At 46.6% G+C, this 21,047-nt stretch overlaps 1 protein-coding gene across 1 annotated transcript in view; it reads left to right on the top strand.

The window, feature by feature from the left end:
- Window positions 1-1,991: 1,991 nt before the first annotated feature.
- The window catches only part of LOC120839591 (proline-rich extensin-like protein EPR1), a 52,123-nt gene continuing 33,067 nt past the window's right edge, over window positions 1,992-21,047 (top strand). The window contains exon 1 of the mRNA XM_042289029.1: window positions 1,992-2,145. Within this exon, the coding sequence (XP_042144963.1) occupies window positions 1,992-2,145 (154 nt within the window). The remainder of the gene's footprint in view (window positions 2,146-21,047) is intronic.

The following is a 21,047-nucleotide window of genomic DNA, read 5'->3' on the forward strand; positions in this document are numbered from 1 at the left end:
CAATGACCGACAATAGCTGAACCCTTACAATATCTGGAACCCGGCACGTGTCATGTGCTTTACCAAGCACAGCGCGCGGTTATGATAAACATAGGCTGCCTATAATCGGCTCCAGAACACGTGGACGCTTGTTCTGGGTGCGAGCTAAAAGGCTTAACGCTAATATTGTTTTGTTTTTTATCGTCTATTATTGCGTAGGGAGAAAAACTAACGCGTGTTTCACAGGTTATAAACGTCAGGGTCCAATTGCAAGTGGTATGTTCGGAAAGTTTCCAAAAACCGTCGCACTGCCCTTTTTGAGCAGTATAACCTAACTTATCGCACATCATACAAAAAAAAAAAAAAAAAAAAAACACGCGAGTTTTTTGCATACATGATGACGGAAATATCTGCAGATACGCGTCACGGGTTTGCTTTTTACATATATTTGCCTCGAACATGTCTGCACGCAGCTTTAGTATGACCAATGTTAAAAAAGCCGTCATGCATGACAAAAAAAAAAAAAAAAAAAAAAAAAAAAAAACGTTTTAGAAATTGTTTGAAGGCTGTCTTTTGAAGAATGTACTAGCAGTGTGGCCACATTATTTAGGTTTTTCAGGCTTTCGTGCGAGTCTTTTTCAACATTTCTATTACCGGACTTCCGAGCCACGAAAACTTCGTCGCGCGAGACGAGCAACAACCCAGGGTACCACAACAGCGAAGTCATCTACGCATCAGAATAACGACACTTGGGCTATGGTGCCTGGAGCGCGTCTCCGACCGGTTTTGTTTAGCGTCCTATGCCGCCCGTACATCGAAAGCGGTCCCGAAGTGCCAACAAATGACGTCAAAGAAGCCGATAGTGTCATGCTGTCGGAGTCGCGGTTATCGAAGGTTGGCCGTAGAAATGCTGCGGCGAAAAGCGCGAGCGAACGCGTGCGTCGCCTTCGTCGCGGCGTCCCAACTTCTGGCTGCTGACGCTTCCGCGGACTGCCACACTGAAGAGCAACACGCAGCACAACAGGCGTCTGCCACTACGCTACAGCTGTTGGGACGCCTCCAGTGTCGCGACTTGAGACAGCATGACACGACGTCATCGGGCGAAAATCGAGGAACCACTTTTTTTGCACGCGGTTAACACATCAGTTGGACACGCGTTCCAGGCACAAACTTCAGCCAGCTTGGTGTTGAGAATCATAGTTGCCAGTTATGTAAACGGAAATAAACAAGGCGCCAAAATAGACAAGGACGAAGGGAACATGCGTACAACACAAGCGCTGGACTCACAACTAAACAGTTATTGAAATAACATCAAGGATGTAAACAGCACTATCTCTTCAGCACGTGTCAAGATAAGCAATTTCTTTTTTTTTCTGAAGAAAACCCGATGTCTGACTGAGGGATGCATCTTGCCCCTCTTTTGTTACTGCATACGCGTGCTCTTGAGACGCGTATGCGCTCTTGAAACGTACTGTAGCGGTAGTGTGGTTTACATCGTTGTTCTTTTTTTCAATAAATGTATTTGTTGTGAGTCCAACGCTTGTGTTGTTCGCATCTTCCCATCGTCCTTGTCTAATTTTGCGCGCTGTTTATTTCCGTTTACCATGAAGCAACTCGCCCACATGACGATACTAATCCAGTTATGTAAAGCTTTGTTTTAAATCGCAAAAATAAACGACGTCTTTCCGGCCTCCGGAAATGTTAAAACAGCTCAGGAAAGAGCGAAACAATATCCCATCAGCTTCCCACCAGCATGTCTAAAGCTGAGGAAGTCGCTTTTTTGTTTTAATGGTGGAAAAATCGACAGTTGCGCCTGCTCTGCACGTAGCACCAAAATGGCGGCGCCCACCAGTAGCCCAGAGAACCATGTGCCGCCCTAGGCGTAGCTCCTTTAGTGGCTACCACCTGTCATCTTCCCGCGCAAGTTGTACATCGATGGTGCCCCTCGCGCAGAAACAACCGCACTCGTCGTCCTGTGGAAGCACGCCCGCGAGATCCACCAGAACAACGGGATGACCCAACTGATCCTCGACCGGGACGTGAAGCTGTACAAGGTCAACTCCACCACGATGGTCGAGCTCATGGAGTTGTCTCTGGATTGCGAAACAAATCGCGAGCTGGTGCGACTGAACCGAAGCGGCAGCTACGGCCAGGCCTATGGAGGAGGTAATGCCTACATTTCGCAGAATTGGCAGGACCCTTTATGTCCAAGGTCATATAATGCGTGGAATGCAGTTTTTAACCAAAACATCGTTTAATTGTTGTTAGAAGGTGTTATAACGGCGCTTTGGGGAGGGACCCATATCTTTATGAATTCACCCGCAACATCTTAAGGGGAAACTGGATTTGCCTTTAGGTCGCGTGACGTCAATGACTTGGGGCGTAGAACACGTGGCGTCTAGTTACTCTGGAAACTAACTTGGTGCATAACCACGTGACATCAATTTCCGATAAATTTAGCGGCGAACTCACTTGGTGTGCACCTAGAGTGACGTCAATATCCACTGTAAATTCACTGGTAAGACTGAACTAACTGGACTGATGTACAAGTGACGCGAGGTCCACTATACTTCGCCTCTAAATTTAGCAGGGACAATAATTTGGTTTGTATGTTACGTGATGTCATTTCCCCGCAAGACGGACACATTTTAAGATTGCGGGGGGGGGAGGGGTTCTGTTAAAAAAGATTAAAATTCTCCAACGTCTCTGGGCTCGCTTTACTGCAGAACATGAAGGCAGCCATTGACGGCGATCCATAGAAGGATCCTAGCATTGACGTAACTCAAAATACGATTACGTAAAATAAACAAAGTAAATCCAATATACAGTGGATGACCAAATGAATTGTCATGCTCATTATGCCGGCACACATTTTTTGTTTTGTTTTATCGTATTACGAGCTACATCACGCGTTTGAATCATTGTTTTCTGAGCCGTGATTGGCTGGTTATGCGTAGTGTAGGAAAGGTAACGCACGAACATGTTTCAAAGCAGAGTCGTCCTCCTATCTGGTCAAGACGGCTAAGTACTTGTACCCAACCGTCTTGACGTACTTAACTGTTGCATTGTCATTGTTTACATCCTGTCTATCCGCTGTTATCAAGCCGATAGCAGTTGACGTTTCCCCGTTGACGTCACCAGTCGTGGCGTTCTCTATATATCTGTGTTCGAAGCAATAAAGGGGGCGTTTTCCCATACTGGCTACCAACAGGAGCGTGTCGTAATCCCGTCGCGCCTGGCCGAACGGCGGATGGCAGCAAAGACGTAACATTAACTATTTCAACTTAAGCCCAGAAATGACCCCGTGATTTGCTCTTTTGACACTGTTTGATTGATTAATCACGTAGAGTTGGCTGTCTGGACTTAAGGGAGCCTTGCAACGACATTTTTACTTTTTTTTTTATTTTTCACCAAACCTGAGCGGACTGAACGTTGTAACTTTGTGAACGTTTTCTTTTCCGGACATTCGCTTTATTTTAAAAGTTATCGGCGTATTAAATTACAAAAAAACCAGCAGAAAATAACCTCCCTCATGACGTCCTCGGTCCTCTGTCCCGCCTTTTCAAGCGCCCGAGGACCGCGGTGACTGAGGAATATGGGGAGGGAGGGGAAGATGGGGAAAGGAGGTGAGGACGAGGAGAGAGAGCTGCCCGGGAACGGGGCAGCTCTTCTCCTCGGCTGACGTCAGGACCAAAAACGTCACGATTTCGTCACATGCCGCGCGGGTTCGACACCACGGGGCGCCTCCGCAGAAGGAGGTTTCCGCGTCGTCCGGTTAAAATATGACGCACTGATATTTAGTGACTCTCTCCGTGCCCGCTGGCTTGCCCGAACCCCACGAGACGTGGAAACCGCAAAAAAAAGGTTGACGCTTAAAAATGATTGCAAGGCCCCTTTAAGCTAAAACGAGCTATAGAAACTCCGCTGTCGGCACGCGGAAACGGACCTTTTTAAAAGGAGACTGATAGGGTATTTATGCTCGCCAAAGGTTTTATTTTTAAATGACATATCCCAACTAGCCGGAACACAGTTTGCGGCTCGAAATATGTTTCCTTTCCTCCAGAAAACCGCCGATGGAGAGCTGGCCGGTATGAGTCGCGCTCACCCTTTTGCCGTGGTCACGTGCTGTTTTTTGTGGCTGAGACACACGCGCGAAATATCACAAACCTTGTGGGTCATCGAAGGCACAACACACTCAACATTAAAAATAGGAAAAAAAAATGTCTTGTGGCTTCTAAAAAACTGGAAATACTTTGATGAAAAAAAAAAAAAAAGTTGCACAGAGAACTGGAAGCACTCTATGTATTCTCTGTGTAAGTCTGAACACGGCGTCGCATCGCGGAAGTCGCGGGTTGGACGGCTGAACGAAGCGGACTAAAAGATGGCGGCGGGTGACGGCTGCTGTTCGCGGTACCGGCGAATCTGTTTAGCTTCGAAAGAGAAACGACAAATAGAATTTATTCTGTACGACACGCCCAACCAGCAACAGCTGATTCGCACCAAGACGTCGCCGAACCGTCGCGCCTTCTTCTGGCTGAAGACAGTATGCTGGTCTTACGAACACGAATCGGTAAAAGCTTTAGAAACGCGCAAACGTGAAGCACAAAGTGCTTGACGTTTGCGTTTTTCGCGTTACGGTAAGCGTTTTTCGTCTACTTCGAAAAAAAAGAATGTAAAAAAAAAAAAGAAAGAAAAGAAGAAAACGCATTCCGCTGTATCCACGTGACTTACGGCCCCAACTCGCTCCTCCACTACATTTCTTCCTCCTCCCCAGTTCAATTTCGGTTTCAAGCAGTTTCGTTTTTTGGCTTTATTAAAAATATATGTAACGCTGTAGCGAAAGTTGATTGCGTAGTATGGTTGACACCATAATAAATCGTCTAACAAAAATTTTAAAAAAAAGTTTTTTTGGTGTTTGTCAGTGTTTTTTGAAGGGCAAAATCCTTAAGGCAACCGCCTCCTCACTCTAAGATGCCCATGTGTACAATCGGTATTGTGCTTCAGCGGGGGTTGAAAGGCGTGTGCATCGTTCGGCCACTGAGACTACATTCTTACTGGGGTGAGATACCGCTCAGCCCTTATCACTTGTTAAAAAGTAGCCCCTGTCGAATGTCGAACCAAAGTACATGACCGCTCGCGATTTATAGATAATAAATACGAGCACCGCCAACATACTACACTAATCGGGAATAGCGATCCACACCAAGACTGGTATTAAAAATTCTGCCACCAGCTTCAATCGGTATTGTGCTTCAGCGGGGGTTGGTTGTTTGTCAAGCGAATTTGTGCCCCGGTGCCAGGTTTCTACTCAAGGAGGTTTCTTGTTCGTACTGCCACTTCTTTCGCGGTGTTTTTTGCTGCGTTTTCAGCCGTTCTAGCCGACGATTAGTGCTTGGTTTGTTATGCTTTAGCGGCCGTAGTTTGTAAGTCCTTCACAGTGATTGATGACTCCCTGCTTGCTCAAGCCTAAACTTACTGAACAAGTTCAGCAGTGAACGAGTGCATTCGATTCAACCGGAAGCTTCACGGTCGCTGCACTTTCCTGTTCGATTGATCTCAGTTCTGAACGAGTTCAGATTCAGATATTTAAAACCTTGCATGGGATCAAAGTCAGTTCAGCGTTTGTGCACAAGCACACAATGAGAGCGGACGACACTCTTCGTCTGTCTCCGCTCGCAGTGCCCCTTCTGGGAGCTCTTGTTTAAACTTTTGCGATGTTTAGCATACACAATAGAGTTAAGATGAAAGTTACATTTTTCCTCTTTAGGTGCCATAGTTTTTTTTTGTGTACTTACTTAGTGCGCTTGTCATAAGAAAACAAAAAGCGAAATGTATAGGGTGTCTTTGGCGGACCTTCCGCTGTAAAACGAGCCAATAAATTCGGCGCCTGTACATAGCTCTAACTTTCACGGAATATAAACTGAGCAGTTCAATCTTACAGCGTGCAATCTCAATGAGTAGTTCTCCTTGTGCAAAAAATTAGAGCAAAAAAAACTTGCCGAAGTTCGCGTTAAACCCCTTCGCAGACGCCCGAGTTACCGACGCTAATAAGGGCTGGCGACTTATCGAATAACGTGCCGATCAGTCGATTAATAATTTAATCGCGATTAATATTTGTAACCGTTTAATCGTTAACATTTTGACGAATAAAAAAAAAGTAAATAATAATGCGCTTTCAACAAGCAGACGTGGGCGAGTACCCCTGTATGAAGAGCAAACTTTAGGCGAAATTTAAGCCTAAAGTAAATTGTAGGGGCGATATTTATAACTGAAGATAATTTCAGAAGGTTGAACATGTTCCAGCTACTTTAACGCCGTTCGAGTGTCCGTTTAGCGCAGCAGAGACTATAGGAGGTATTCACTGGACGCCATATTTGAGGGCGATGTTTAGAGCGCATGCTCAGAACGAGCTCACATTAATAGCCTGCTAAGACCGGCAACCTTGATGGTGCTAAATGCACGCTCCAAAAGGACTGCGGAAGCTCGCCGTCAGCACGCGCTCAGCAGCAGCGCACACGGATATGGCCGCCAGTGAATACTCCCTATTGTGAACAATCAAGGGAGGACGCTCTTGCCGGAGAAATAAAAACTAACATCTTTGCCTCATGCAGCTAAGTAATAATTTGAGTGTGAGTGTCTTTGAATCATTGTCAACTACACATCGAGAGTTTATTCGAAATCTATATTTTTTGTATTCCGTCGTTTGTCACATATTCAGTAAAGATTAAAAAAATATATTATTTATCCTTCTTTGTATTTTAGGCATGAAAATAAACGAGGCCGAGTGACCAACTAATTAATCAATTAAAGGGTGATGATGAATCGGGTTAAAAGGTTTAATCGACGCTCAGCCCTACTAATAACTTGTGGTGCCATCTTCCGATTGGCTCAACGAGCACCCAACAGAGTTCGTCCTCTGCTCGCAGCATCTATCGGGAGATGGCGCCACAAGTTAATAGCGTCGGTAACTCTTATCGTCTGCGAAGAGTCCTAACGTGGTTTTCGGCAAATTGTGGGAGGCGCTCATTTGATCGACTGACGTTTTAGCGAACGCCCACGTTTCACGTGAATGACAATTTAGCGAATAGTCCGCCGCTGGGAAGCGGCGTCTACGGGTGGCCCAAGTGGGTTCACATATTTGTAATGAGCCGCTTCAGACTGTCGCCACGAAGCGGCGTAAGCGCACTGTGTGTGTGTGTGTGGGGGGGGGGGGGGGGGGGGTTGAACATGCGCTTGCCGTTATTCGCTAAAACGTCGATTTCTTCAAATATCGCTGTTCGTTAAACGTCATTCGCTCATGAGATATGCACCCAGCGAACTGTTTGCTCACATTTTTTTTTTTTTTTACAGAAAAAAAATTACGTTTTGAGATTTCGCGCGGCAAGACTAACAACCTGTTCAGCGCATATTCGGTGAAATTTTGAGCTTTCTATGCGCAGACGGTGATTCTTTCGGCTCGTTTTACAACCCAAGGTCCGCTTGAGACACACTTTAAATAATGCATAAATTACGGGATCATTTCTATCTTGACACAATTGCAGTTAACAGACGTTTTAGATAGGGTTAACTTTGAGAACTATCAAGCTGCCATCAAGTTGTCACGAAAATAAATTCAATTAGTATTATGGTTTTATTCCAGTGGGTACCACCAGTGCCTGGGTTGGTGTCAATACAAAGAGCGCGTGTTCTGCTGCAGTCAGTTTGGAGTCCGGCGAGTTTCGTTGCACAAATAATCCACGAACGTAAAACCGAATATTGGAACTCAGGTTAATTGTTAACAAGAACAAACCAACAGGCGACACAGTTATTCTGCTCTGCCAGTGAGCCGCATTTGGCTGTGTAGCTCCCGAAGCTCTTTGTTCTTGGTCGGGTCTCGATAAGGTAAAAATGTTTTCCTTAAAAACAAATACAATATTCCGCATTTATTCCTAAAATAAATAATTTATATGTTTCTGGCTTCTTATACCCCATGTGGTGTTTGTCCTACTATGCAAATTGGCAAAGCGAAACACAAACCAATATTTTGTCATTGCTTCTTTGTTAAGTTCCATATGAACCATAATATTTATAAAAAAACAGGCATCATACTATTCATTCGCTTTAACGGAATGTAATACCAGGGTTTCTTTCTTTACAGGTTCAAGCTTCGAGTCAAGCTAAGATGGAGTCTGCTATACCTCCCCCAGTTACAGTGATCTGTCATATTTAACACCAAGCTACAGTGCCCCTTCTTACTCCCCACAAAGTTATCGCCCCCCTCCTATTCTTTTCCTAGTGCCCCATCGTATTCTGCTACTAACTACAGTGCCCCATCTTACTCTACACCCAGCTATACTGCACCGTCCTATTCTGCGCCAGGCTACAGCGCCCCTTATTACTTCTCTCCGAGCTACAGTGCTTCTTTGTACCCTGCCACAAGTTACATGCTCCTTCTTACTCCGCATCGAGTGATAGCGCTCCCTTTTATTCTGCCCCAAGCTACCGTGCTCCCTGATATTCTGAGTTCAGCTACATGGTAGCTTCTCACTCTCCACAAAGCTACAGCGCACGTTATTTCTCTCCACCAAGGTACAGTGCACCATCGTAATCTCCACTAAGCTACAGTGCACCTTCTAACTCTCCCCGAAGCTACAGTGCACCGTCGTACCCGGCAGCGAGCCACTGAGGTGACAGCGCCATATAGTCTTCGCTGGACCAGATTTTTCTGCCTTCTGAAAAAGCCTGTCGTTAAACGGTGTGTGCGAATAAAGGGTCTTGGACGAGAGAGGCAGCGGGTTCGTTGTTGTGGTATTGCTCTGAATGTGCACTGAGGATGTTTCTGAGATCGCCTAAATATGACGATAACTCACTCGGAAGGCTCTAAGCATCATAGAAATTCACAAATCATGAGGATGCGCGGCCGATTTGCCTGTTAAAAATCAATGAAATGCGAACGCACCGAAGTCTCCTCCGGCGATGGGAAGGGCACTGTTCCGGCTACCAGGACGACATATGACCAATGGAAAAGCGACATTTCGTTAAAGTTGCAAACACTGTTCTTACAAAATGTGCATACTTTTCTAGACAGTAGAAGGAAGTAAGAATACTAAAAAAATGTCAATTGTTCGCAGAAAGGGAACTTAATACTGCAATAATCGTCTCAAAAACAACAAACACTGGTTTTTATTTAATTTCTTTGTTCTCTTCCGCGGGAGTGATGTGTACGAGGGGGGACCCAAAAGAAACCGAACTAATTCTTTTTTAAGCAGAGCTTTTGCAGTACCGCGTTTTGCCGCTAGGAGTTGATAGAGCGAACATTGCTGAGTCATTAGGCCTAATTCCGTCCTCGAAGAAGGTTAGGACTAGTTGCGGCTGGGTTTATAGTGACAAGTGTTTAGTGTAGGCGTCGTTTTTGCAATGTCTGATTTCTGTGAACAGCGTGTGGCGGTTAAATTCTGTTTTTTGCTCGGAAAAAGTGGAACAGAAACTATTGAACTGTTAAAGACGGCGTACAAGGACGATTCCATGGGGAAAACTCAAGTGTTTGAGTGGTTTTCCCGTTTCAAGAATGGCGACATGTCAATTGATGACAAACCTCGTTCCGGTCGTCCTTCCACGGCACGAACACATGAAAACGTTGAAAAATTCGTGCAGTAATCAACGAAGATCGACGACGGATCATTGACAAAATTGTTGAGCTGTCGGGAGTGAGTTGGAGTTCATTGCAGCGAATTCTGACAGAAGATTTGGGAATGAAAAGGGTGGCTGCCAAATTCGTGCCACGACTGCTGACTGCTGAACAAAAGCAGGGTCGCGTGGAAGCATGCTGTGCTTTGAAAGAAGAGTCCCGAAGTGACCCAAACTTATTTTCAAAAGTTATTACAGGTGACGAAACTTGGTGCTATGGTTACAATCCTGAATCAAAGCAACAATCAAGCCAGTGGAAGACTTCAGGTTCGCCTCGCCCCAAGAAAGCTCGTTAGGTGAAATCAAACATCAAAACAATGCTGATTAGTTTTTTCGATGTTAAAGGAGTCGTCCATTCAGAGTTTGTTCCGCAGGGTCAGACAGTTAACCAGGCTTTCTACTTGGAGGTTTTGAAATGATTGCGCAACAGTGTGCGGCGGAAGCGTCCCGATTTGTGGAAGTCGGGTGACTGGTTTTTCCATCATGGCAATGCCCCGGCTCACACTGCCTTGTCTGTACGACAATTCTTGACCAAAAATGGTATGACCCCTGTTCCTCACCCCCCATACTCACCCGACCTTGCCCCGTGCGACTTTTTTTTTGTTTCCTAGAATGAAAAGAGAAATGAAAGGAAAGCGTTTTGCTGACGTTGCTGAGGTGAAGAAAAAAACGACGGAGGCGCTGTCAAGCATCACAAAAGATGAATTTAAACAATGTTTCGACACATGGATTAAAAGATTAGACAAGTGTATTAGTGCAAGTGGACAGTACTTTGAAGGAGATTGAACGTTTGTACTTGAAATGGGAATAAATAATTGCAACAAAATTTAGTTCGGTTTCTTTTGGGTCCCCCCTCGTATGGTCGTCAGTTCACAAACGCGCGCTTGCTGGGTTGAACCGTAGTCCTATTTGTATGGGCAACTAAAGAAACTGGATCGTGGGAAAGTAGCGCCAAGCTCCTCGTATGGTCGCCATTTTGGCCCTTGAAATGAGCAACTTCTCCTTGACCTCTCCATTCTTGGTGAGCCGATCTAAATTCGCCGGTGACGGGTAGCTTTTCAGAGATGTTTCTTGTATACCGAGATTTTGCTATCCGCATACCGGCGAAACAAGCGTACATTTTCGTGCCACCACCACATGCTGTGTCGGTGCCTGGAGACACTGAAAAACAATTTTCCTGTTTTGATATAAGCAAGAACAACATCACTGCAAGATATCTCTAGAGATGGGCATGATTGATAAGTTGATTCCATATACAGTGCCAAAGACGCCTATATTGGCAAGGAACGCCTTGAGTACGATGATGCTCCGTGGTGACCTTGGTGCAACTGAATTAAGACGACCCTCTCGAAGATTTGAAGGGGCCAGAATAGCGATTGTCTTAGCAACGGAGACTGATTAGCTAATTGGCTTGCGAGTTTTTGGTGGTCTGTATGTTAGTATTTGTTTGTGTTTGGCAAGCGGGCAGGGAAGGCGAAGGCGCTACTTTCCCATGATCTAGCGGCTTTATGGGCAACGACTCGCGCGCATTCGAGATATTACTCCGCAGTTCTACCAGTCAGGGGCGCGAGGATCCTTCTAAGCTTGCTATTGGCCCCGAGAAGTTCGCGTGGCGCCTCCTTACGGCGAACCGGGGTGACGTCACGGCGACGTCAGAAGTTTTCCCCGACTCGCCCCGCTCGGCCAATGGAGGCTGGGACGACGTGGACTGTCAGTGCGCTCGTTTCTAATTAATTTTTTTTTCGTGCGCGTTTATCGTAGGAAGTGTACATTTTTATATGTGGCTTTATTGAGGTATGGCTTGTAGCTGCAGGCGAAACTTCAACCAACATTTCAGACATGGTTGACAGGGCAGCAACGCACGAATCGCAGCTGGTATATAAAAATAAAGAAATATGGCCACAATTGCCATAGTATCCCTATATATTTACATGTCGCACAATAAATGCTGCTGATGGTCTGAATGAATTCACAGGTTATGTATACTATTTCGTGTTTTTTTTTGGTATCTGTTTTTATGCAAGATCGCCGAAGCAGAAAATCTGCATGCTGCTCGAGCAACATGTTAAATACAGTCTAGGCCATAGAGAGAGAATCACAAGGGAGGCAGCCGAAGTACAGGGGAAGAGTAACGAAGGAAGACAGGCATATACCACTTATTTTTTATTTATGTTTACATCGCTCGCATTTGACCTTTGCTGGATTCGGATAGTATTTCAATGGACTCCACTGGTGGTATCTGCGGACTTGTTTATATCATTCCCTAAGTAATGCACAACCAACATAAACTGAGGTGTCTAGCCCGTTTTTAGTCCCTTATGCTCTAAAACTGCGATTTTAGCTAAATCAAATTGTCCCGAAGCTAAAGTAACAGAAGCTTTTCTCACGCAAACTGTCACCTTCACAGGCCCTACATTTTGTGCTACTATAATGCAGCATCTGCCACTGGACAGCCGTTCGAACGCTTGCTGTTCCTCCTCTTTTTCTCTGTTGTCAGAGTCCAGGGTAGCGAAACTCGTGGAGCAAAACATTCTTCGCTTTTTGACGTAGCGGGGGGAGTGACCAAAAGAACGCCGCAAAGTTTCTTCCTCCCTGTGCGCGCTCAACTTTGCAACTTTTGACGAAAAATCCCCCGCGATCCCTAGGCGTTGCACGAGAGCACGAGACAGCGCGGGGAGGCGAGCGTTCACGCCGCTCGCTTTACGTTGTCTTTGCCTCGCCCAGGCAAGGAGCGAGAGCAGACGACGAGAGTTCGTCTGCTACGATGCGGCATTCGCACAGCGGAACTGAAAGAAAAAGTTGGTTTTCAGCTCGAAATCGCGTCCTGCGGGCCACAAACGCAAACGCGAGCTCGAATTGTAAGCGTCTGATATTTCACGAAGGGAGGAATCGACGGCCGTGTTTTATTTGCAAAATTTGAGTCGTTTTGTAGCCGTACAGACGCTGAAAACTACCAGTGTGTAATGAAAGGCCCAGGACAATCACAGGGGCCGGGAAATCTAGCATCATTTGTGTATGGGTGACAAGTGGAACATTTTTCGATAAAAGCTCCCACAGCAGAAACCTGTGACGCATTCACTCAGCGTCCGGGAAGGCTAAACATGGAGACGTTTCCCGAGACTCAAGCAAAGTCACATTGAACGGGAGCTATCTTGCCCCGTCATATTTTGTTTTGAGAAGCTCGCGTTCTCAATGCCCTCACCAGGGAAATAAAAAGTCTTACGAAAAGTATTGCTAGATGTTCCAAAGAACTAGATTTAAGCCGTATCCTTTCAGTGGTTCAATCATAACACTATGCTTAAAACGAAGCAAGCTCTTGCGCGTTCAGTGCCATCAATTTTCTCAAGTGTATGCTGTTTTGTAGTCAGCTGGTTTCCGAAAGTTATGCCGTCTGTAGATATCTCTGACAGCCGAGTTGCTTAACTGGAAGTCATCGCAAATGTAAGTTCCACGTTGCAGCAACCAACGTCTATAGATAAACGATGGCAGCGAGTGACCAGGGCCGTACCCAGAAAAACATTTCGGGGGGGGGGGGGGGGGGGGGGGGTTTCGGGGACAACGGCGGCCATCTTGAAAGTGTTTATTGTCTTATTTTCGCCTATGAATCATGTGCATCGGTGGCATATAATGGAGGGTTACAGCAAACCGGAGAACCGGTCCCGGTTTGGTACCCGGTAGCCGACCGGCGCCACTGCGCGTGCGCAGAGGTGGAGATTAAAATCGGCTGGCTGCCAGTGCACCGACCAGGGCCGTACCCAGAAAAAAATTTCGGGGGGGTGGGTCAGAACCCCCTAACCCCTCCCCTGGTTACGGCCCCGGCAGCGACTGATCTCTCGCATTCCCACCCATCACGTCGAACAAAAAGTCGCTAGTTTTGGTTTGAGGTCGGTACTTTTCTACAACATCTATGGCGACAGCATCAGTCTGCACTCGGTGCATTCGGCAAGTTCGTTCGGGGCCTGTACTCTGTGCAGCACTCTCACAGTGCAAGTCTGGATCGCGAATCGGAAGCCCGTCACTGGCCTCACCGGCGGCCATTGCTTGACAATAGGCAATACGCCGCGTCCTGTCTAGTTCTCCCTTCGTTTTCGTCCTTGTTGTTTCGGCCTATTACACCATGAGGCAATACACGCAAGTCTAAGGGAAAAACAAACAAAAATTGGAAGCTTGTACGCGGTGCTCGAGGGCGAGCATTTTATGACGTGCTGCGATGATTATGTCGGTTTCTTGGAGATCAAATAGACATTCGTCAAGCGTTTGAACATCGATTAAAAAAAATCGGCAGGAGCACCATTGAATTTACCGACGTCGCTTGCTTCGGTTGCTAAATAAATGGCACGTTCACCGACTGAACGGCACGCTCCCAGTTTCAGTTTGTCACGGAATCCCTCCACAGCGGTTCAAAGAAAAAACTTTCACCATGAAGTACTATGTACAAGCGGTTAAAACGATGCGAATGTCCCCAGTAAAGGCCTTCTAGCTTATCGTTTGCTGAGCTTTGATGACTCTGAAATCACGGATGACTACACAATAACTCTCGGTAGCCCTTGCCTCATTAAACATCACAGTTAACGCCCAACAAAGTCGCCCTCGACCCTCAACCACACAACATTTAGTTAAACAAGATTGGTATTCTAACGCGTTTAATATTCTTGCCCACAATATTGACTGTTATTTGCGGAAACACGATAGAAGTTTCATGGTCGAGAACAACTTACTAATGTAATAAAATTGAGTTTTCCCGTTTCTCCTGTAGCATGCATAAGATCGTGTCAAGCGATGACTGCCGGTGGTGCCGCTCGACCCCAGCAATACAGGCCTCTATCCGCGACCTAGCCTTCTAAGAAATCAGTGGTGCCAGTGCTAGCAGACATAAATCGTTTATTTGCATCGGTACACCCATACCTGCCGGAGTTTGGGACGAGGCGCAAAACCATACATCCGGCCAATATTGAAGCCGGTTTTCGGCCGAAATTGCCTCGACACTCGCCAAGAAGCAACGTGCTGTTTCGGCGACTCGTTTGTGTAATTTATTTGTTCAGTCATATTATTGGGTCTCGGGCCACTGTGTACACCCCAAAAAAGGAATGTACTGTGGTAATTACAGAATTGACGAGAAGCAGGCACGTAGCCAAAATTTGTTTAAGGGGGGGGGGGGGGGGGGGCGCTCATGGCAAAGTGCTCTATGAGGGGGAGGGGGAGAGGAGGCCCCAGCAAAATGGAAGATTTCGGGGAAGGGGGGGGGGGGGGCGGGCCTTATGCTCCCTCCCCCCCCCCCCCCCCCCCCCCCCTGGCTACGTGCCTGACGAGAAGGGGTATTGTAGTTTTACATCTTTATAAAAAGGTGTAGTGCATTATCACACGTTGTAAGAAACGTGTTTAAAAAATCACATTTTTAAAGGTGTGAGGTTTACAGTTATTTTATAAGGTCCATCGCTACACCTATTAGGGTGTTCGTTATGGGACACCTCACTTACATGTATAAAGGTGTAAAAAGGTTTAATGTGTATATACCACTAACGGAAGAAACTCTCTTTCATGTGATTACATCGCGTGCCGATGAAACGATCTGTCGATGACACGTTGTTTGATGAACTGATTTGATTTGACCGCGAATGAGTGACGACTGCCAGTAGAATTTCGGGGAAATAATTCTGCCGGCTGCCGGGAGACTCGACCCTACCCAAGAACTGCCCCGGTTCTTGTTTGTTTCCCAACATTCTGAATTGTATACCAGCTTATTAGTACCTCTTTGGATAATACAAAAAAAAACAAACAAAAAAACAATGGCAGCCGCAAAAACTCTGACAGCCCGCCTCACAGTCATGTGGGAGACTGATAGGTGCTCGTCAGTCGCCATAATGGCTTGAAAGCTACCGGTTCCGAAGAACCGGAGCCCGCAGAGAACTTGTTGTTCCAGGGTCATGGTAGACGCGATCGTCCGCCGCCTCGAAGTCCGGGCGCCGAACGAAGCTCGTCGCAGAGTCAACGCACAACGGCTTTCGATAGCCGGTACTGTCGCCGAAAGTCGTCGTCGGGGAGTTAAAAGGCGTACCCGGTGGACTCAGTAGCGACGCCGGCGGTGGCGGAAGATAAACTCGGCCGCAGCGTACGGCACCGCCATGTTGACAAAGTTTAACTTCGCCTCGATCCGAAGCGAAGATCTCGAGCTCAAACCACGGTTCTCGCAAAGTTCGGAAACGTCACTTTGACGTCAGCAACAACTTCGACAAACGAGGTTTCTTTTCTACACAAACTTCGGAGGGATTTTGAGCGTCAGCAGGTTGCCCAAAGACAATCTGCAAAGCATTAATTTTAGCTTGGCGTAGGGATGTAGGGACAAATGGGCGCTACGTCATCGGCGAAGCCGTTCAATCAGCGGGCTCCTCGCGCCTCTCACCCGCCGCACGCGCGCCTCGATGAACTTTGCTTCATTCTGCCTCTCTCAAAGAAATGTGCGTTCAAATGAGTGACACCTCGCTCGACGCGACGTCAGCGTCGCGAGAGTCCAATTAGCGCGTTCCGCAAACTTCGGGCACAAAGTTGTACTTGACGAGTTTAGCGACCCAGCTGCAGGGAGTTTGGAGGCTGAGGAAGCTTTTGGGCACCCACAGCTGTGTCTCTTTGTATTGGAATTGAGAATTCAGACTAAACGGTGTATTTTCCGAATACCCAAGGCTGGAATAAAGAATGTCAGGAGAAAGTATAAACATTCCAAATTACGGTACTATTGCTGTGCATATTTTAGGCAGTTCAATACATCTCATAGAAGTAACTGTGGGATATTCGGCCTTTTTTCCTGCTACCATACAAACTAATTTCCAGTAATTGTGCATCTTCTAAAAAATAAAACATGCCTGCGTACATGTATGAACTATTTCATTAATTCACGAAGAAGCTACATTTATGTAAAACAACCCTGTTCCACGAGCACTTCAAAGGCCTTCAGACCCAGGGCCTTTAAAACATCTGCGAACCAGCGCATGCAGAGTGGCACGCGCAAAGTCGGGGTCGCGAGGTAATTTGCCGACCACCCCAAGGCCCTTAATATAAATGCCATTTCAAATGCCTGCAAAGCGGGATATATTATTCTGCTAAATCATGAACATGCAAGGAACAGAATTCCAGCGTCTGTAACAATTACGCCGCCGCTCCACCGACCCCTCGCAAGATTGCCTTATGTCGTGTGGACGGACGGGGAGGTTCATCGGCGGAATGGACCTTTTCCAAATACCGACGGCACGAGGCGGTAGCTGCACGAACTGAAAATCGAGGAAGTGACCTACCTGCGCTGCCAATCGATATTGGGAGCTATGCTACCAGTTGCTTCGCTCTCTCAGCTGCGTCGCGTGCCCAACGCGATTTTAAAGCGGGGCATCCGCGGCGTCCACCCAAACGTCGTGTTTTTGTTTCCGTCCACTTTCTTTTTTTTTTGTAACACATATATATATATGCTGCAGTTACGTGTTCTACTCGCTGATCCACAGCCTCCTTCCGAGTTTCCTCGATTTTTCCTGCCGACTTCCACCGCTTGGCATTGGGCGCTCGCGCGTGCGCAGAACGCTTCACGAAAAAGGTCCATTGCCTCCGCCGTTAGCTTTCGGCATTCGTATTCCAATTATAAAGGTAAGAGTGAGAAGCAGATTTATAAAATGTACGGAAGCACGTCAATATCGGTATAACCCAGCGTTTTGCACACCGGGTCACCGAGGTCCCGCTCCTCGAAGTGCTTGCGGCACACAATGCCAAACCGGTGCAGGGAAGCGAGCCGGATGCGAGATCACGGAGCGGAGTCCTTCCCCTGACGTCACGGTACAGCTCACCCAATCAGGGCGCGGCGACCACAGCGACGCTTGTGTTCGCTCTCGGGGTTAATATACCTTTTCCGTAAACCCCAGCCGATCTTGCAACGAGAGGAATCGTCGAGCAGTTCAGATGTACGCTCGTATCGGTTCGAACGTTTCGTATATCCTGGTAGCGGTACGATTCATTATGTCTTATCATAAAAAAGCCAGAACGCACAAAAAAAAAAAAAAACGAACGGAAAAAAAAAAGTTATTACATACCCTGTTTTGCTTTCCGTTTGGCTTATCTTCATTCTAAAATAACGAACTGTTAAACCAACGTCAACTTCATCTTCACTTCTTGGATAATTTCACGAGCCGTACTTCTGAACGTCACAATCCGTAAAGCAGACGCTGGGGGCACCACATATTAGCGGTAAACAGAGCTCTGGCGGTAAGGTATATATTGACTGATAGTGGCCCGGGTTTCGGAACATACTCCTCTCATCGCCGGAGATAACCTCGGAGTTTTGGGATATTTGATTGCTTGTTGAATTGGAAAATCGGCCGCATATTGTCATGATTTAGGTGTTCGTAGGATGCTTAGAGCCAGCAGAGGGAATTGCCACCATATTTGGCGGTTTCAAAAACCTCCTCAGGGCAGCTTTAATGCTGCTGGCGATAGGGTATGCCTCCACTGTTTTGTTTTCTTTTTATCTGTTTTTACGTATGTGTTCGACTAAACCTTGTCCCGATTTCTGCCATAGGTACATCTTCAGGCGACGTGCCTCGCCTTTTGTACCAATGAACCATTCAAGGAGGGTCATCGCTTTGAAATAAATGATTGATCGATTAATTGCGTTTGTGCAGAAGAGTATTCTGCGTAACAACAACAATATCACTTGCTATTCACTTGGACTTAGCTCCCCCCTCCCCCTCATATTGGTCCTGTTGGCTCCAAGGTCACCGTTTAGGGTCACAAGAATAAAGGCTTTTGAATTCTTGTTGTCTTCGTCCTTGCACCAAAAGTAGCACGACGTCTATTCGTCATCCCTTGCATGTGCATCGTCCTGTGGCACAATTTTGTAGAGACCAATGGGTCTGATTGGTTAGGATGGTCGCTTAATTGAGTGGTCCATCTTACTGCTGCTTTTTGGTTCTCAGAAAATGTGTATGCGCAAGAAGAGACGAACATGGACACGGGTGCACAAACAAGGGCTTCTTCGTGTTCTTGCATTTTCAAACCGGTTTTTGTTGGTGTTAAGTTTGTACTCAAGACCCTGTAGCCACTGGATCACGGCGCAGTATCATTTACCGTTCTCACCATGACATTATAGCGCCAATATTAATGTGTTCAGATGCATTAAGGTAATGAGGGAATAATATAACGTCTCGCAAAAGAAGGTTAGCAAATCAGACCTTTTTTATTGGGCCCTTCTTATCGCGGAAACTAACGAACTCCGGCATAGGGCCAAGTGACTTATAGTTTTGGGATGAGTGCCGAAAACATTTGGGCAAAAGTGTTGGAACTTTACCGTGGGGCAAAAGTCGGGCGCTGTGCGAGCGCTGCTCGTGCCCAAAGACATGAGAGAAGGGTGCGTGCCGAACTCAGGCTCGCGTTCCGAACGCAGGCTCAAGTTCTGAACGCAGGCCAGCGCGTTCCGAACGCCGGAGAAGAAAATTATGAGAACGAAACTTGGGACGAACACGGTAGGTCGACTTTGGGTGTTTCTTTTTGACTCCTACGTTGCCCAGAGGGTGCTGCACAAGGGGACTTGTTAGGACTTGTTTTTGGTAGTACATACTGAGAACTGAGAGGCATCGCCAGTCTTTTGTTGTGAGGACTGTGACGCACTGGCGATCATCGCCACCTAGCTTCACCCTGTGCCCACCCGCGGCACGAGACGAAGTGAAGGACTTCTGCCATGGAGTAACTAGCCATCTCCGTCATTCGCTCACATAGCCTTTGTGCAAGTATCTAGTTGTTTTTGTCTGTCTTGTTATTGTTTACTTCTTTAACTTGTATTTGTCAAAAGTATTTTGTTGCTTTTGCTTCCCCTCCCCCCCCTCTCCCCCCCCCCCCCCGCCCCCCCGCCCCTTTAGTTTGCGTGTTTGCAGACCAACTGGTATGGGCCTTCGGCCTTTCTGCTGTACTCCCGACTCTCCTGAGCCAAATAAATGAAATGAAATGAAATACGTGAGCCTGTCAAACTTTTACACTGTAGAATTGTGCCTGCAGTAGTGCGAAACGCATTCAAGAGGTAAGTACAAAGACACATAAAGGATTCGAACGTTCGAGTCCTTCGAAGGCGTACGCCTTCGAATCACAGGTCAAAGCTAAGACGCTAAGAGCGTGGACCAAGAGGCGTTTTTTCACGCGTTCCAAAATAAAATAAGAAAACAAAAAAAAAAAAGAAAAAAAAAGAGCAAGCGTCGGAGCTTTAGATTTTCTGATATTACCACCCAGAGATAAGAGACGCGTATCCTAGCATGGTGGTGGCCTGAATCTGGCACTTTTGATTTTCTTACGGCGATGAATCTCGCCGATTTAGAAAGTCCAGCGGTGCTCCTCCGTTCTTCAGCGCTACAAAGAAAAGAAAAAAAGCTCCACGATGGCGGCACAGAAGTGCGAGGCCCAATCATACGAGTTTGCACTGCCCGAAATGTGGGCGCCAGAGTTTGTTTAAACCTGGAGCGCAGGGGGTGTATGCCGTTCAAATAATAAAAGTTGTTTAATACCCTCCCTTGTCGAGAGTTGAAAAGAAAGTTAACAAAAGATCCCAAATACAAGTACAAATCAACGAAGTTTGCAATAGGGTCCCATGCGGAGCAAAAGTTCGTCTGCTTCTTGCGATGATGTCAGAACGCCGAGCTCTTATTGGCTGATTAAAAAAAAAGAACTGGGTATACGCTAAATCATCCAGCACTGAAGCCTACTCAATATCCTTTCAATCAAAGCCACTCAGAGCTCGACATAGTTCTGACTTCACCGCAACTCGTGCGAAAGAAGCAGTCGACTTGTTCTCCGCATTACCCCCGAGACAGCGACGCTGGTACAGGAGCAGTTGGATAAGTGATAAAAGCGTGTCTGTAGGCCTACCGCTTAATGCTTCAGTGATGATTCTCAGGCAGAAGTATCTCAAGCCAAAGAACCTGCAGTGCCGTTTAAGAGGAGCAGGCGTTACAGGACGTTTGTGACCGGTGCTCTTCAATATGTTATATGTTATAAAATATGTTATATGTTCATTGCTGCGACAGGGGAAAAAGAGACAAGAACAACAAGAGGGAGTGTGTCTCCTGCTTTCTTGCGCTTGTATTTTTTTGCGCTGTGAGTGCTATTATGAATCGCCAAGTCGCCCAAGTTTCCATCTAAACATTTGTTTATACCCATGCACCTACTTTTTAGGAAACCCGGTTTATCTTGAAATTGACATTATGTCGCTTTAACCTTCTTCTGTTCTCCCTTGTCCCAATTTGGGTAGCGACTGACTTTTTAGTGCAGGCCCACATTACCGCCGGCATCCCATTATTTTATACAGTGTTGTGCACTCAAGTGCGTACCTTTCTACATGGGGCGTCCCGCGATGCGGTTGCTCATCGCCTTTATTTTTCAACGTA

The sequence above is a fragment of the Ixodes scapularis genome, unplaced genomic scaffold (assembly GCF_016920785.2).
Source record: "Ixodes scapularis isolate PalLabHiFi unplaced genomic scaffold, ASM1692078v2 PGA_scaffold11__112_contigs__length_91849675, whole genome shotgun sequence".
Lineage (NCBI taxonomy): Eukaryota > Metazoa > Arthropoda > Arachnida > Ixodida > Ixodidae > Ixodes > Ixodes scapularis.